A 15726-nucleotide genomic window follows, 5' to 3' on the forward strand; every position below is an offset into this window, starting at 1 on the left:
TGTCATTTTTGCTTGTATCTTCCTTAATTCTATTTTCTTACTTTCCTGATTCTAACGCTTTTTTTTTTTTTTCTAACAAGAGCTCATTACAGATTCATTGATTTTAATTTTGTCTTGCTAACCCATTTCACTATTAAAGACTATGAGTTTTCCTCTGGGCTCGTCGATTCTGATGGAAGTTGTATTTTTCTAGACATTTCATAAATTTTGTGGAAGTGGACCCTTTTATTTTGTAGATAAGAAAGTTGAGGCCTTTTCTCCATCAGAAGCTGCCCCTGGGTTTGTAGTAGCTCTGGCTCTGCCAGGCGGTGGCCTGGGCCCGTCCCCCACCCCGGACCCTCATCCCTGAATCCCACACCCAGCGGTGACTGTGCGTCCAGACAGAACATGCTGCATGGATTTATTAATAATCTCTGCCAGAGACTGCCCCCAGGGAGCAGCTCCCCCACGCCCGCGGTGCAGGTGTGCGGCAGGAAGGAGATGGGGACACGGATGACCACGCCATTGTCTTCTGAGGTGTGGACATTCTTTGAAAGGGCAGGAGGAATTCCCACTGCTCTGGAGGTGTGGAAGGGTGGGGGTCTGGTCTTCCTGGAGGCGGAGGCGAGCTGTTGGGTTATTTAAGTAGAGGGAGGAAGAGCAGGGTGTTGTGGGGGAGCCCTGGAAGGACGTGGGTGGGCTTGAGGACACCCCCTTAAGAATGCTGCACTGAAATCCCAGCACTTTGGGAGACTGAGGGGGGCGGATCACGAGGTCAAGAGATTGAGACCATCCTGGCCAACATGGTGAAACCCCATCTCTATTAACAATACAAAAATTAGCTGGGCGTGGTGGTACACGCCTGTGGTCCCAGCAACCCGGGGGTTGAGGCAGGAGAATCGCTTGAACCCGGGAGGTGGAGGTTGCAGTGAGCTGAGATTGTGCCACTGCCCTCCAGCCTGGTGACAGAGCGAGACTCCATCTAAAAAAAGAAAGAATGTGCTACTGAGATCTACAGGTCCCCAGCTTCTCATGCCCTTCCATGTAACCATCCTCCCTCCTCCTCCTTCAGCCCCCATCATTTCCAACCAACCCCAAAAGAAAGCATGAGGTCCAAATGTAGGGCACGAGCCCGTGACTTATACAATGGCTGCAACACACACGCTGGGCTGGTGGACGGGGAAGTCAGCAGCCTGGCTTTCCGGAATCGTAAGACCAGACCAAAGCTCATTCCTTCAAGGTCAGCCCTGAACTGGACACAGTGGGGTCTGTCCCAGCAGCCCAGAGAGGCAGCCGCAGATAGTGGGCGAGGTTGATACATTACCCAGGAGGCAGGACCAGGCAGGAGCTCACCTAGAAATGGCACGGCTCTGTGGGAGGAGAGCGGAGAGTGGAGGCGTCAGCGAGAGAAGAGACAGCTGGGGACACAGCAGTCCCAGGGCTAGAGAGGGGAGTGAAAAGATGGTGGGAGGGGGTGGGACCCCACCTCAGGGTGGCTCTGCACCCCAGGAGGCTGGGGGAGAACTAGGGAAGGGCCAACAAGGAGTGACCTGAGTACTACAGAGCCAGCAAGGGGCTTGGGCTGAGAATGAGGCAGCTTCTCCTCCAGCCGAGGCTGGGCGTGTCCTGGGCGGAGCTCACCTTCCGTCTTTCTCAAGTCCAGCAAGTACCATAGACGCTTGTGCAGGGGCCTGAAAGCCCTGATGAATCCCTTCATGATCTCGTCGTCCTCCACCAGGACTCTGGCTGTGGAGGAGGCTGGGTCAGTCCTGGGTCCCTGGGGCTTCCATGAGAGCTGGGGAGCTCCAGGGGCCCTGCCTGAGGAGGGAGGGCAGAGAAGGAGGCCCCAGTGCTCCCAGGTCAGGCAGAGTTTGGTCTGGAGTAGGTTCCTAGGGCGGTCTCTGGGGCTCTGTCCACCTGGCCTCCAGGTTCCCTGTCCCCAGCTCCCACTCCTCGGCCCAGCCCCCTCTGCTCCGCTCTGGGCAGCTCTGGGCATCGCTGGGGCCCACACAGCTCAGGACGGTGTCTACAGCGTCACGGGAGGAGAGCACAGTGCCTGCTTCCCCCAGTGCCCGGCTCTCACCAAGCACGGCTGAGGTCGATCAAGAAGACACCTGTGTGATCTCAGAGGAAACGGTGCGCTGGGAAACACAGGGGAGGGCTGTGCCTATGTGGCTATTTTGGTATTCCTGGCCTTCGTTTGGTCGAGAGCATCATAGGTTTCAGGGTGTTTTGACTGGATGTCCAGTGAGCATTAATCTTTCCACCAAGCCCAGCCCCTTGACTGGCGACTGTCCCACTGGCCCCATATCAGCTCCTTGCTTTGTCAGAGGACTCGATGAAGCACTGGAGAAAAACAGCCTGGCCGGGCCTGGTGGCTCATGCCTGTAATCCAATCCCAGCACTTTCGGAGGCTGAGGCGGGTGGATCACTTGAGGTCAGGAGTTGGAGACCAGCCTGGCCAACATGGTGAAACCCCGTCTCTACTAAAAATACAAAAATTAGCCAGGTATGGTGGCGGGCGCCTGTGGTCCCAGCTACTCGGGAGGCTGAGGCAGGAGAATCGCTTGAATCTAGGAAGCAAACGTCGCAGTGAGCCGAGATCGCACCACTGCACTCCAGCCTGAGTGACAGAATGCAACCCTGTCTCAAAAAAACAAAGTGAACAAACAAATAAAAAAATGAAGAACAAATCAGCCCACAGGCACCGAGGTGGACAGGAAGCCAGTTGTCAGCTCCCCAGGGTTCCCAGACATGGACGTAGCTGCTACCTCTCACCCACACTGAGCTCCCATGCTGTGAGACCCACCCAGGTACTGGCACATCAAGCACTGGATGCGGGTGGTGGTATCCGTTAGGCAGAGAAACAGGAAATTGTCGTAGTCAGTATCAAGCAGCATAGCCTCGTTCGCCCCCATATCTGGGGAAAGAAGAGAAGAACCAAAAGGAAGATGAAGCCTCCATCTCAGCAGTGTCTTGGGCAGATGTGTGGACGTCCCACCACACTAAGTGGCTTCCTCGTCCACTGACACCGTGGGATGTGGCTCCTGGGGTGGGCCATGGCTAGGGAATCCAGGGAGAAAAGGAGAGAAGAGGCAACATGGAGGACCATGGAGCCCTGGCTGAAGGGGAGAGGCCAGGTGTGCAGTGGAGAGGCAGACACCGGAGGCAGGCAGGCTCTGACCTGGAGAGATTCCAGCTGAGAAGTCACATGCGGGTGAGGACAGCGGGAGACGGCACGGGAACAGGGCAGAGGGGTGGGAAGAGGGAGAAGAAATGGACCTTGGAGAGTGGCTCGATTCTGGGGAGGGCAAGCAGGGTCAGAAGGGCCTGAGGCAAGTCCCAAGCATAAGAAGCAAACTGTATTTGCTGGGAAAATGTGCCCACGAGGGGATAAGAGAGCCCAGACCCTGACCACTTCTGTATTTTTTAAAAAATAATAATTAACAAAATAGAACAAAATGTCGCAAATTGTTAGGGAGAATTCAGTGGAGCCAGGACGTGCTGTAGCCCCTCTTCCCGCAACGAGGCTGGGAGCACGGCCCAGGCCAGCTCTGCAGCCCCACCATCAGCAGAAGGCAGCCAGGCCCATGGGAACAGCAGCCCACCTGGCCACCTGCCCACCTGGCCACCTGCCCACGTGTTCACCTGCCCACCTGCCCACCTGTTCACTTGTTCACCTGCCCACCTGGCCACCTGCCCACCTGTTCACCTGCCCACCTGCCCACCTGTTCACCTGGCCACCTGTTCACCTACCCACCTGCCCACCTGTTCACCTAACCACCTGCTCACCTACCCACCTGCCCACCTGTACACCTACCCACCTACCCACCTGCCCACCTGGCCACCTGCCCACCTGTTCACCTGCCCACCTGCCCACCTGTTCACCTGGCCACCTGTTCACCTACCCACCTGCCCACCTGTTCACCTAACCACCTGCTCACCTACCCACCTGCCCACCTGTACACCTACCCACCTACCCACCTGCCCACCTGCCCACCTGTTCACCTAGCCACCTGCCTACCTGTATACCTACCCACCTACCCACCTGTTCACCTACTCACCTGTTCACCTACCCACCTGTTCACCTACCCACCTGCCCACCTGTTCACCTAATCACCTGTTCACCTACCCACCTACCCACCTGTTCATCTGGCCACCTGTTTACCTACCCACCTGTTCACCTAACCATCTGCTCACCTACCCACCTGCTCACCTACACACCTGCCCACCTGTATGCTTACCCACCTACCCGCCTGCCCACCTACCCACCTACCCACCTGCCCACTACCCACCTGTTCACCTACCCACCTGCCCACCTGCCCACCTACCCACCTGCCCGCCTACCCACCTGCCCACCTGCCTGCCTACCCACCTGCCCACCTGCCTACCTGCCCATCTGCCCACCTGCTTACCTGCCCACCTTCTCACCTGCCCGCCTACCCACCTGCCTACCTGCCCACCTTCTCACCTGCCCACCTGCCCACTTGCCTACCTGCCCACCTTCTCACCTGCCCAGCTGCCTACCTGCCCACCTGCCCACCTTCTCACCTGCCCACCTTCTCACCTGCCCACCTGCCCACCTTCTCACCTGCCCGCCTACCCACCTGCCCACCTGCCCACCTTCTCACCTGCCCATCTGCTTGCCTGCAGCCTCCCTGGCCTGTTGTGAGGCCGGAGTGAACAGTGCACACAAAGCGGCTGTCGCCCGTGCCTGGGCACAGTGCAGACCCACGTCCAGCCACTGTCATGCCAAGAATTAGTGCATCCCCCGCCCTCCAGGTAAAATATGCCTTTGGGGTCAGTATCGGGTTGACTGGAGCAAACACTCTGACTCCCTGAAGCAGAGAGAGTTGGCACAGGCCAGGCCCCACTCCCTCCTCCCCCAGCAGAGCCGCCTCTGGGACAGCGTGGCCAGCCTGCCAGCACTGAGCCAGCGCTTGGGGCCTGGGGATGCTCACAGTTGATCTTGAACTTCTTTGGATTCTCAGTCTTCTCTCCAAGGACCTTCTTCTCAACACAGCTGTTGTTCTCCCTGGAAGGTGGTGACAATAGAATGAGTGGCCACTTGAATTGGAGTTGCCCTCACTGTCACCCCTAAAATCAGGTCACCACAGGAACTTCCCTGGGTCCCAGGAGCACCGCAGCCCACAGTCGCCCGACCTTCTCCTCAGTCTGACCTGGGGCTGCACTGTGTGGTCGGCTGTTGGCCCAGAGCCTGGGGCAGGGGCTCCAAGGGGACAGGGAACTTCTGGAGCCCGGGTTTTCCACCCCACCCTCATGCAGGGGCCACAGTGAAGCCCCTGGCGTCAGAAAATGCCTGGGGCTAAGTCCAGCTCCGCTCACCCCACCCAGTCCTGGACCCCTGCGGGGGGAGACTGAGCCCCTGCCAAGCCCCAGTCCCAATGACTAGGAACCCACCATCTGTGCAGAACCATCTCCAGGTGGTCCTCGGGGGTGGGCCACAGCGAGGTGACGTGGACCCTCAGAGCAGACTTCACCATCACCATGAGGGAGACGTTGTTGGTGGCCATGGCCATGGAGTGCCAGGTCCCTGCCAACTGAGGGGGCCTTGGGCTGCACGGGGTTCCCCCCAACCATGGCTCTCGTGGCAACCGGTGCAGGCGGGGTGGAATCTAACTGGGATGGGTACAGTGAGCACTGGATGGTGGTCTGTTGTCTACCAGACGCTGGGCTATGGAAATTCACCAGTGTGTGCTAACTCAGGAGTGTTCCAAAGCCCAAATAATGAGTCACCTAGGATGCTGGGAAACCAGAGAGGCCACCCTAAAGATGGAGAGCAGGGCTGAGGGGTTCCTGATGTCATGGCATCCATTCTGAGCCTCCTGTAGGTTTCTGAGATTCTGGGCTTCCCGCCTGCCCGCAGCTCCCACCCACCCCAGGCTTCCCACGGTAAAGCGCCCGCTCCCCCAGCCTCAAACCTTTGGGAGCTCCAGGTTCTGCTTGGTCTGGGGCATGTCCGTGGCCTGGACACTACAGACCAGGGCCACGCCCAGGGTGAGCAGGAGGCATGGCATGGCTGCAGCTCTGGGTGGCTCTGAGCTCTTGAGCGAGAGGGATGCTGAGGCAGTGTGGGCTCGGAGGGCCTTATGTAGGAGGAGGGCAGACAAAAGCCCTGCCCACAGCCTTGCCATGCGGTTCCTCGAACCCGTGACTCATCCTCGGCCCGTGGGGCAGCTTCCTCCACTGGGACAATGGGAGGCTCTTCCCTACGTCCACCCGGGAACCTCCTCTGTGTCCGGGCTGGGCAGTTCCTGGCAGGGCCTCAGGTGGGAGGAGCCTGGGTCGGGTCCAGGCTGGCAGCCAGTGATGGGAGCACCTTCTGGGACGGGGCTATGTCGGGTCAGAGGCCAGCACTGAGGACAGCTGTGCCCAGGGCAGGAGTATGGCCTGTGGGGCAGGCAGAGGGCCTGAGAGCCCCATGGCCGCCCCAGGATGCCACAGACGTCATGCCAGTGGGTGGCTGTCTGCACGATCATAATCCTGACCTGTACCTTCCACTTAGCCATCCCCAGGCGTGCACACCTGTGCCCCTCAAACAGCCAGCCTCTGGACAGGTGCACAGTGCGTGCTAGCACTGTTTCTCTCTGACTCACAGGCAAGACGGGGTGGAAACGGGAGGCAGTGGACTTTCAGACTTTGTCCCACAGTCTATATTGGAAGCACTTTTTCCCACAGGGAAGCATCACTTTATAACTTACAATTGAGCCTGTATCTCACTCCTGGAGAGTACCTGAGTCCTGAGGCAAGACACGGGTGTCCACTCCCTCTCTCCCATCCGTCAGAGTAGGTCATTCCAGCCAGGGCAGCTAGGCAAGAAATGGTAACTAAAGGCACGCAGATTGGGAAGGGGGAGGTATACCTGTCCCTATTCGTATATGACATCGTTGCCCGGATACAAAATTGCAAGAACTCTACAAAACCCCTCCTAGAACCGAGCGAGGTCAGCAAGGTCAATCGCACAAAAATCCATCGTGTTCCCACAGTGTCAAGGAGTACAAAACTGGAAATTCAGGATTTGTAATCACACATATAGCATGGAGGCACGAATCTCAGCAAAGATGGACAGGACTTAAACTCTGAACCCAATGAAGGAAATCAAAGACCTAAGGAAATGGACAGGCACGATGTGTTCATGGGCTGGAAGGTTCAACACAGCAAAGATGTTAGCTCTCCCCAACTCAACCTAGAGATTTAATGCAATTCCTATGAAATTATCAGCAAGATATTTTGTAGACAGATAGCTATTTTGTAGATAGATATAGATATATGTGTGTCTCACACACACACATATATATATAATTGTGTGTGTGAGAGACACACATATATCTATTTATATATTATATATTTTTATATAATATATATATATTTTATATATATATATTTATTTATTTATTTTGAGGCACAGTCTTGCTCTGTTGCCCAGCCTGGAGTGCAGTGGCACAATCTTGACTCACTGCAACCTCTGCCTCCCAGGTTCAAGTGATTCTGCTGCCTCAGCCCCCCGATTAGCTGGGATGATAGGCTCCCACCACCACACCTGGCTAATTTTTGTATTTTTAGTAGAGAGGGGGTTTCACTATGTTGGCCAGGCTGGTCTCAAACCGCTGACCTCAAGTGATCTGCCCACCTTGGCCTCCCAAAGTGCTGGCATTACAGGCATGAGCCACCGCACCCCACCGTATATAGATATACAGACAATTTTTTTCCAAAATCTGTATGTCAAGGCAAAGGAGCTACAATAGCTAAAGCCATTTTGAAGAAGAATAAAGTGTAAAGAGTTAGTCTACCCAAGTTGACAAGCACTATTATCAGTAGTAACCAAGAGTGTGGTATTGGTAGAGAAATGGGCACATAGATCAATGAGAAATAGAAAACCCAAACACGGACTCACACACCTACAACAACAGACCTTTAACAAAGCTGCAAGAACAGTGTCTGGGGGAAGTGCTGTCGGAAAAGAGGGTCCTGGTGCAGACCCCAAGAATGGGTTCTTGGCTCTCACACAGGAGAGAATTCAAGGTGACTCACAAAGCACAGTGAAAACAAGTTTATAGGAAATGAACTCGGTACCAGAGCCGGGCAACCTCAGCAAGCAGGAGGAGGGACGCCCGTCCTCTGTGAGTGTGTCTGCTCGTAAGAAGCTATAAGGGGCTACAGTGAAACCTGGATCGTACAGATGCACTTGCTAAAGATAGGGGCTCCTAGTGTGATGGATGACCATTCGCCCTTCAGCCTCAGCCTGCTCGTGGACGTTATCTGTGAGCAAAGACAGCCTGCTGCACTCCCAGGTCATCGGGACGCTCTGCAGGCTTGGTGGGAGATGCCCCGTTTGGGCATAAATGTTTTGCAGTTATAATTGGTGGTCAGCTTAGAATGTGGCTATTTTCAGACCATAAGCACGTGCCTGTAATCCCAGCTACTCGGGAGGCTGAGGCATAAAATCGCCTGAATCTGGGAGGCAGAAGTTGCGGTGAGCTGAGATCCCGCCACTGCATTCCAGCCTGAGTGACAGAACGAGACCCTGTCTCAAAAACACAAAGCAAACAAACAACAAACAAACAAATAAAAAAAACCAAGAAGGCCGGGCGCGGTGGCTCAGGTCTGTAATCCCAGCACTTTGGGAGGCTGAGGCGGGTGGATCATGAGGTCAGGAGATCGAGACCATCCTGGCTAACATAGTGAAACCCTGTCTCTACTAAAAATACAAACAAAACTAGCCGGGCGAGGTGGTGGGTGCCTGTAGTCCCAGCTACTCGGGAGGATGAGGCAGGAGAATGGCGTGACCCCAGGAGGCGGAGCTTGCAGTGAGCCAAGATCGCGCCACTGCACTCCAGCCTGGGCGATAGAGTGAGACTCCTTCTCAAAAAAAAAAAAAAAAAAAAAAAAAAAAAACCAAGAAATTAAAAATCAGCCCACAGGAAGCCAGTTGTCAGCTCCCCAGGGTTCCCAACCATGGACACAGCTGCTACCTGTTACCCACGCTGAGCTCATGTGCTGTGAGACCCACCCAGGTCCTGGCACATCATGCTCTGGATGGGGGTGGTGGTGTCCTTTAGGCAGAGAAACAGGAAATTGTTGTAGTCAGTATCGAGCAGCACAGCCTCGTTATATAACCTTACAGGTGCCTTGTGAGTGTCTAGCTATTCATGTTAAGATGGAGTCACTCTGGTCATGTTTTATTAAACCAGACGCCTGGCAAGCGGGAGTCCCTCTAAGAGAAGGACAGTCTTTGCAAAAAATGGTGCTGGAGCAATTCATCACGTGCAATCGATCCCATGCAAACAACCTCCATCTAAAACCTCACACCTGACATATGCATTCACTCATAGTTTAAATAAAACAAAAAACTATACAACTTTTAGAAGAAAGCGTAAGAGAAAATCTTCAGGACTTAGGGCTAGGAAAAGAATTCTTAGACTTGACACCACATGCAAGATCCACAAAAGAAAAAAAAACTGATAAATCATACTGCATCAAAATCTGAAGCTCTTGCTCCAGAAAGACCTTGTTAAGAGGATGAAGACGGCTGGGCGTGATGGATCACACCTGTAATCCCAGCACTCTGGGAGGCCGAGGTGGGTGGATCACCTGAGGTCAGGAGTTCGAGACCACCTATGGCCAACATGGCGAAACACCGTTTTACTAAAAATACAAAATTAGCCAGGCCTGGTGGCACGTGCCTGTAATCCCAGCTACTCAGGAGGCTGAGGCAGGAGAATCACTTGAACCCAGGAGGCGGAGGCTGCAGTGAGCTGGGATCGCGCCACTGCACTCTGGCCTGGGTGACAGAGTGAGACTCCTTCTCAAAAAAAAGAGGATGAAGAGACAAGCTACAAATGGGGAGAAAACATTTCAAAGTTCCATATCCAACAAAGGACTGGTGTCTGGAAGATATAAAGAACTTTGAAAACTCAACAGCAAAAATAAAATTCACCTGGAAAATGGGCAAAAACAGGCCGGGCGCAGTGGCTCACGCCTGTAATCCCAGCACTTTGGGAGACTGAGAAGGGCGGATCACAAGGTCGGGAGATCGAGACCATCCTGGCTAACACAGTGAAACCCCGTCTCTACTAAAAAATACAAAAAACTAGCCGGGCAAGGTGGCGGGCGCCTGTAGTCCCAGCTACTCGGGAGGCTGAGGCAGGAGAATGGCGTAAACCTGGAAGGTGGAGCTTGCAGTGAGCCGAGATCCAGCCACTGCACTCCAGCCTGGGCGACAGAGCGAGACTCCGTCTCAAAAAAAAAAAAAAGAAAGAAAATGGGCAAAAACCATGAAAGAACATCTCCCCAAAGAAGATCTAGGGTGGCAAATAAGCACCTAAAAGGATGCTCAATGTCATTGACTATCAAGGAGCACCAATTAAAGCCACAGTGAGATATCACAGCCCAGCTATTAGGACAGTGACAATGAAAAGTAGGGACTGTACCAGAGAAACTAGATCTCTCATAATGTTGAGAAATCCATACTTTGAGTGGCTCTAAAATGGTACAGCCATGCTGGAAATTGTAAGTTGCCTTTATCTTTTATTGAAAAAATTTTAAGTTTCAATAATAGAGACTGGGTCTCACTATGTTGGCCAGATTGGTCTTGAACTCCTGGGCTCAAGAGATCCTCCCACCTTGGCCTCCCAAAGTGCTGAGATTACAAGTGTGAGCCACCACACCCAGCTGGAAGTTTCTTTTAAAACTAAGCCTATGCTGGGCCAGGCATGGTGGCTCACGCCTTTAATCCCCACACCTTGGGAGGCCAAGGTGGGTGGATGACCTGAGGTCAGGAGTTCGAGACCAACTTGGCCAACATGGCAAAACCCTGTCCCTACTAAAAATACAAAAAATTAGCTGGGTGTGGTGGTGGGCACCTGTAGTCCCAGCTACTCAAGAGGCTGAGGCAGGAGAATTGCTTGAACCCAGGAGGCGGAGGTTGCAGTGAACTGAGATTGTGCCACTGCACTCTAGCCTGGGTGACAAAGACTCCGTGTCAAACAACAACAACAACAAAATACTGAGCATATGCTTACTATACAGCCTGGCACTTTTACTCCTGGGCATTTATCCCAGACAAATGGGATAAATGGACACAGAAAACCCTGCGTACAATTGTCCACAGCAGCTTTGCCTGTAATAGCTAATAACTGGAAACCACCATCCGTGAATGAACGGTTAGACAGACGAGTACATCCGCCTTATGGGAGACTCAGCCATAAAACGGGGTGAACTGCTGATACCCACAGCAGCAGGAGGACGTTCAAGGGAACTACACTGAGTGAAAAAGGCCAATCCCAAAAGGTTGCATACTCTATGACTGTTCATACAATATTCTCGAAATGACATTATAGGAATTGAAAGCTGATTAGTGGCTGCCAAGGGCTGGGCCTGGGGAGTGGGTGTGTCTCTAAAGGGGTAGCACAAGAGACCTCTGTGGGGATGGAACCATTCTATATGTTGATTGTGGCGGTGGTTACACACATCTACACAGGTAAAAACTTGCATAGAACCACACACACAAGCGAATATAAAACTGGTGAAATATGAATAAGACCTGTAGACCACATCCACATCAATTTCCTGGTCCTGCACAACGTATGGCTATGTAAATTTTCGCACATTACTTATGTGAGGTCTGACTGTAGCTATGCACAGCAGGCAATGGGCACATAGTACCCCTCTGTACTATTTTTGCAGCTTCCCATGAATCTATAGCTATTTCAAAACAAAAGCTACAAAATAACAACACAACGCAAACTTCCCCTCCTGGCTAATGTACAATAGCAGGTGTCGTATTTACCCATCTTGAACAACTAGAAGCCCAGGAGCTTTCAGAAGCAGTGCTTTCTGGATATTTGACAACAGGCAGCGAAGGATCGTGATCCCTGAGAGACGGACACGAGCACTGAGCTATATGACCCCAGCAAGGCCTGGCTCAGGGCAAACGAACCCAAACAGATCCCAGGGTCCCACCCCACACACACTGAGGAGAAGAGTATTAGAGTGTGGGGAGGTGGAGGGACTCGACTTTGCTGGGCAAAGCTTCGGAGAGGAGAGGCTGCACGGAGCGCTCAGGAGACACACAGAGGGGCAGGGAGGAAACCTTGGAACTGGTCAACTGAGTGACTCTTAGAACTCACATAGCCAAGGAGAAAGCCTTCAGAATACACGGGGCAGCAGGCAGAATTCTCAGAAAGAGACTGCACTGGTAGCGGGGTTAGCAAGGGCTGTTCTGAACCCATCCGAATACAATTAAAAGCAAGTATGGGGAAGATCCAACATGTTAAAACAATTTAACTACAGCCACACAGTCTAACGTTATTTAACGAAAAACAAAATTGAGTGTGTTATTTCTTGCTGCATAAGAAATTGTCTCCAAACACAACAGCTTCAAACAACGACTTCTGAGGGTCAGGAGTGGGGGAGTGGCCCAGCTGGGTGGTTCGGGCTCAGGGTCTGCAATGAGGCTGTGGTCTCGTTCTGGGCCGGGACTTCGGGCTCTGGAGAATGTCTTGGAACTGGTGGGCCACAATGGCCAGTGGGAATTTCAGGCTCCTGCCACATGAGCCTCTCCCTGGGGCTGCCTGTGACACGGTTCCCCACCGCAAGCGGTAAGAGGAGCAGTGGGGCTGATGTCACACTCTGTGTCTGATTCACACGCCATCCCTTCCTCCTTGCCATAGCTATTAGAAGTGGGTCACGAGGTCCAGCCCATACACAATGGAAGGCATCACACAAGGGAAGCCATCCTGGAGGCCAGCTGCCACGTCAAGAAACCAACAACGTGAAATCCACAAAGTAAATATGACATCCAGTTAACAATTATCAGGCAGGCAATGAAGCAAGAACATACGAGACGTAAGCAGGAGAAAAATCGATAGAAACAGATCCAGAAATGACAGTGACGGTGGACTCAGCACATCAGGATGTTAAAGACCCATTCTACATATCCCTACGTGCTCAAGAGGGTACTGAAAGGCAAGAACCTGATGAGAAGCAAAATGGGAGGCATGGAAAAGACCCAGGAAGGAAAACAGTGCGTCCACGGCGGAAAACAATGGGCAGCTTCTTAGAAAGTTAAACACATCATTATCCCATGACCCAGAAACTTTGCTTGAATTGAAAACAGGAATTCAAACAAGTTGTGTGTGTGCATATTTGTGGCTCCACTGTTCAGAATAGCCAAAAGATGTAAACAACTCAAGTGTCTATCAAACAATGAGTGGATAAAAAGCATGGGGTTGGCGGGGCGAGGTGGTTCATGCCTGTAATCCCAGTACTTTGGGAGGCCAAGGTGGGTGGATCTCCTGAGGTCAGGAGTTTGAGACCAGCCTGGCCAACATGGTGAAAAATCTCTACTAAAAATACAAAAATTAGCCTGGCATCATGTTGGTGTGCACCTGTAATCCCAGCTACTAGGGAGGCTGAGGCAGCAGAATTGCTTGAGCCTGGGAGGCAGAGTTTGCAGTGAGCCGAGATTGTGCCACTGCACTCCAGCATGGGTGGCAGAGCAAGAATCCATCTAAAAAAAAAAAAAAAAAAAAAAAAAAAAAAAAAAAAAAAAAAGCAGAAAAGCATGGGGTCTATTCAAATGGTAGAATATTATTCAGCTATGAAAAGGAACAGGGCTAGGCCGGGCGTGGTGGCTCAAGCCTGTAATCCCAGCACTTTGGGAGGCCGAGACGGGCGGATCACGAGGTTAGGAGATCGAGACCATCCTGGCTAACACGGTGAAACCCCGTCTCTACTAAAAAATACAAAAAACTAGCTGGGTGTGGTGGCGGGCACCTGTAGTGCAGCTACTCCGGAGGCTGAGGCAGGAGAATGGCATAAACCCAGGAGGCGGAACTTGCAGTGAGCTGAGATCCGGCCACTGAACTCCAGCCTGGGCGACAGAGTGAGACTCCGTCTCAAAAAAAAAAAAAAAAAAAAGAAAAGAAAAGGGGCTGGGCGCGGTGACTCAAGCCTGTAATCCCAGCACTTTGGGAGGCCGAGACGGGCGGATCACGAGGTCAGGAGATCGAGACCATCCTGGCTAACACAGTGAAACCCTGTCTCTACTAAAAATACAAAAACAGCCGGGCGAGGTGGCAGGCGCCTGTAGTCCCAGCTACTCGGGAGGCTGAGGCAGGAGAATGGCGTCAACCCGGGAGGCGGAGCTTGCAGTGAGCTGAGATCCGGCCACTGCACTCCAGCCTGGGTGACAGAGCGAGACTCCGTCTCAAAAAAAAAAAAAAGAAAAAAAAAGAAAAGGAACAGGGCACTGGTCCATGTTACAACATGGAAGAACCTTGAAAACGTGCTAAGTGAAAGGAACCAGTCACAAAAAGTCACATGTTGTATGATTCCGTTGATAGGAAATGTCCAGAACAGGTAAATCCTTAGGGACAGACAGTGGGGGGCCAATGCTGCTGGAGATGAGGCTTCCTTTGGGGGCGACGGGAATGTTTTGGAACTGCAAAGAGGTCATGGACATGCACCAGGGTGTGTGGACTCATTGCTACACAATTGTACACTTCAAAACGGTTATTTTACACTCTGTGAATTTCACCTCGGTGAAGTTTTAAGAAATTAAAAGGGAATAAAGAACCAGATGGAAATCCTAGACATGGAAAGCAAGGAAATTGACGTGATGAGTACACTGGTGGGTTCACAGCAGATGGACCCAGGAAAGCAGGGCGGGCTTGGGGCCCAGCAGCAGAGCAACCCACAATGAAGCCGCAAGAAAAAGTCCGAAGGGGACGAAAGGGATGGGGGTCAGGGACCACGGGACAACCTCAAGGGGTCTGACCTACACAGGGCCCCAGCAGGGAAGAGAGAATGGGCTCTCTTTTTCTCCGATGGCCCCTCTCTCCACTCTCAGGCTGGCCTGGTGCCCTTCCTTTGCCAGATTTCCCACCCAGCTGTGAGCTTAAGCTTGAGACCCTCTGTTCCCCTGGAGAGCCCTGGCAAGGTGGTGTCTCAGGTCTCCAAACTCTTCCACTACTGAAGCCCCTCCTGCCTGGATCTGCCCTTGCCCCAGCCTGGTCCACTTCCTGACTGTGCAACGGCGAGCAAAATCCTTAATCCCAAGGCTCTGTTTCTGCATAGAAATGAGAACAGTACCCACGCCACTGGGTTCTTCCAGCAGTAAGCGACATAGGCATGAAAAGCTGGTGTCACAGTGCCCGGAGCAGAGCTCAGTCGATGGCAGCAGCTTGCACGCTTGGACTCACCTTGATCTCCCTGTTGGGACCTGGACCCTCAGGAGTGGGGTTGCCTGGGAGAGGCCCGGAAGCTGCCATATTGCTGAAATAACACTAGAAGAGGTCATTTTTAGCACCGAGTGACTGAGGCTGAGCTCAGGGACCAGATGGGAGAGAGAGTTGGGGTGGAAAAGAGCTGGGAAGGGAGCTGGGCTGGGGGCACAAGCTGAGGAGCATCCGGAATGCTACCTTGCTGAGATGGTTTGTGACAAACGTGAACGGAGGCAGCGGGCGGGTCCACGTCTCTGCAGGGATGGGCTTTTCCTGCCCAATGCATTCTGTGCGAGTTTCCTAAAAGCTGGTGGATCTATGAGCAGGGCTGAGGGGCTCGGGGGTGGGCCAGGAAAAGGAGGACTGAGCCAGGAAGCAGCAAGAGAGGCAGCGGCGTGGGGGCGGGGCCGGGAAGCGGAGTGGCAGGCGGAGGCGTGGGGGCGGGGCCGGGAGGCGGAGTGGCAGGCGGAGGCGTGGGGGCGGGGCCGGGAGGCGGAGTGGC

At 53.1% G+C, this 15726-nt stretch overlaps 2 protein-coding genes across 6 annotated transcripts in view; one reads left to right on the forward strand and one right to left on the reverse strand.

The window, feature by feature from the left end:
- PIERCE1 (piercer of microtubule wall 1) overlaps window positions 1–15726 on the forward strand; it is a 266631-nt gene that overhangs the window by 210850 nt on the left and 40055 nt on the right. The window lies entirely within an intron of this gene.
- Window positions 376–15562, reverse strand: PAEP (progestagen associated endometrial protein). Of its 5 annotated transcripts, none has more exons than XM_028834204.2 (9): window positions 15423–15562; window positions 15204–15287; window positions 5922–6809; window positions 5401–5540; window positions 4941–5014; window positions 2789–2899; window positions 1621–1725; window positions 1333–1349; window positions 376–608 (listed from the first exon to the last, which is right to left on the reverse strand). In XM_028834204.2, exons 3-8 carry the CDS (start codon window positions 6132–6134, stop codon window positions 1333–1335), a joined length of 660 nt encoding a protein of 219 aa, XP_028690037.2. In that variant the 5' UTR covers window positions 6135–6809; window positions 15204–15287; window positions 15423–15562; the 3' UTR covers window positions 376–608.

The sequence above is a fragment of the Macaca mulatta genome, chromosome 15 (genome assembly GCF_049350105.2).
Source record: "Macaca mulatta isolate MMU2019108-1 chromosome 15, T2T-MMU8v2.0, whole genome shotgun sequence".
NCBI lineage: Eukaryota > Metazoa > Chordata > Mammalia > Primates > Cercopithecidae > Macaca > Macaca mulatta.

Excerpts from the sequence above, each read along its gene's own strand:
- PAEP (XM_028834204.2), bottom strand. The coding sequence starts at position 6,134 with ATGGCAAGGCTGTGGGCAGGGCTTTTGTCTGCCCTCCTCCTACATAAG. Across the intron at positions 5,541-5,921 it reads AGAACCTGGAGCTCCCAAAG|TTGGCAGGGACCTGGCACTC; the intron begins GTTTGAGGCTGG and ends AGGCCCCCTCAG. Across the intron at positions 2,900-4,940 it reads AAAGAAGTTCAAGATCAACT|ATATGGGGGCGAACGAGGCT; the intron begins GTGAGCATCCCC and ends TTCTTTCCCCAG.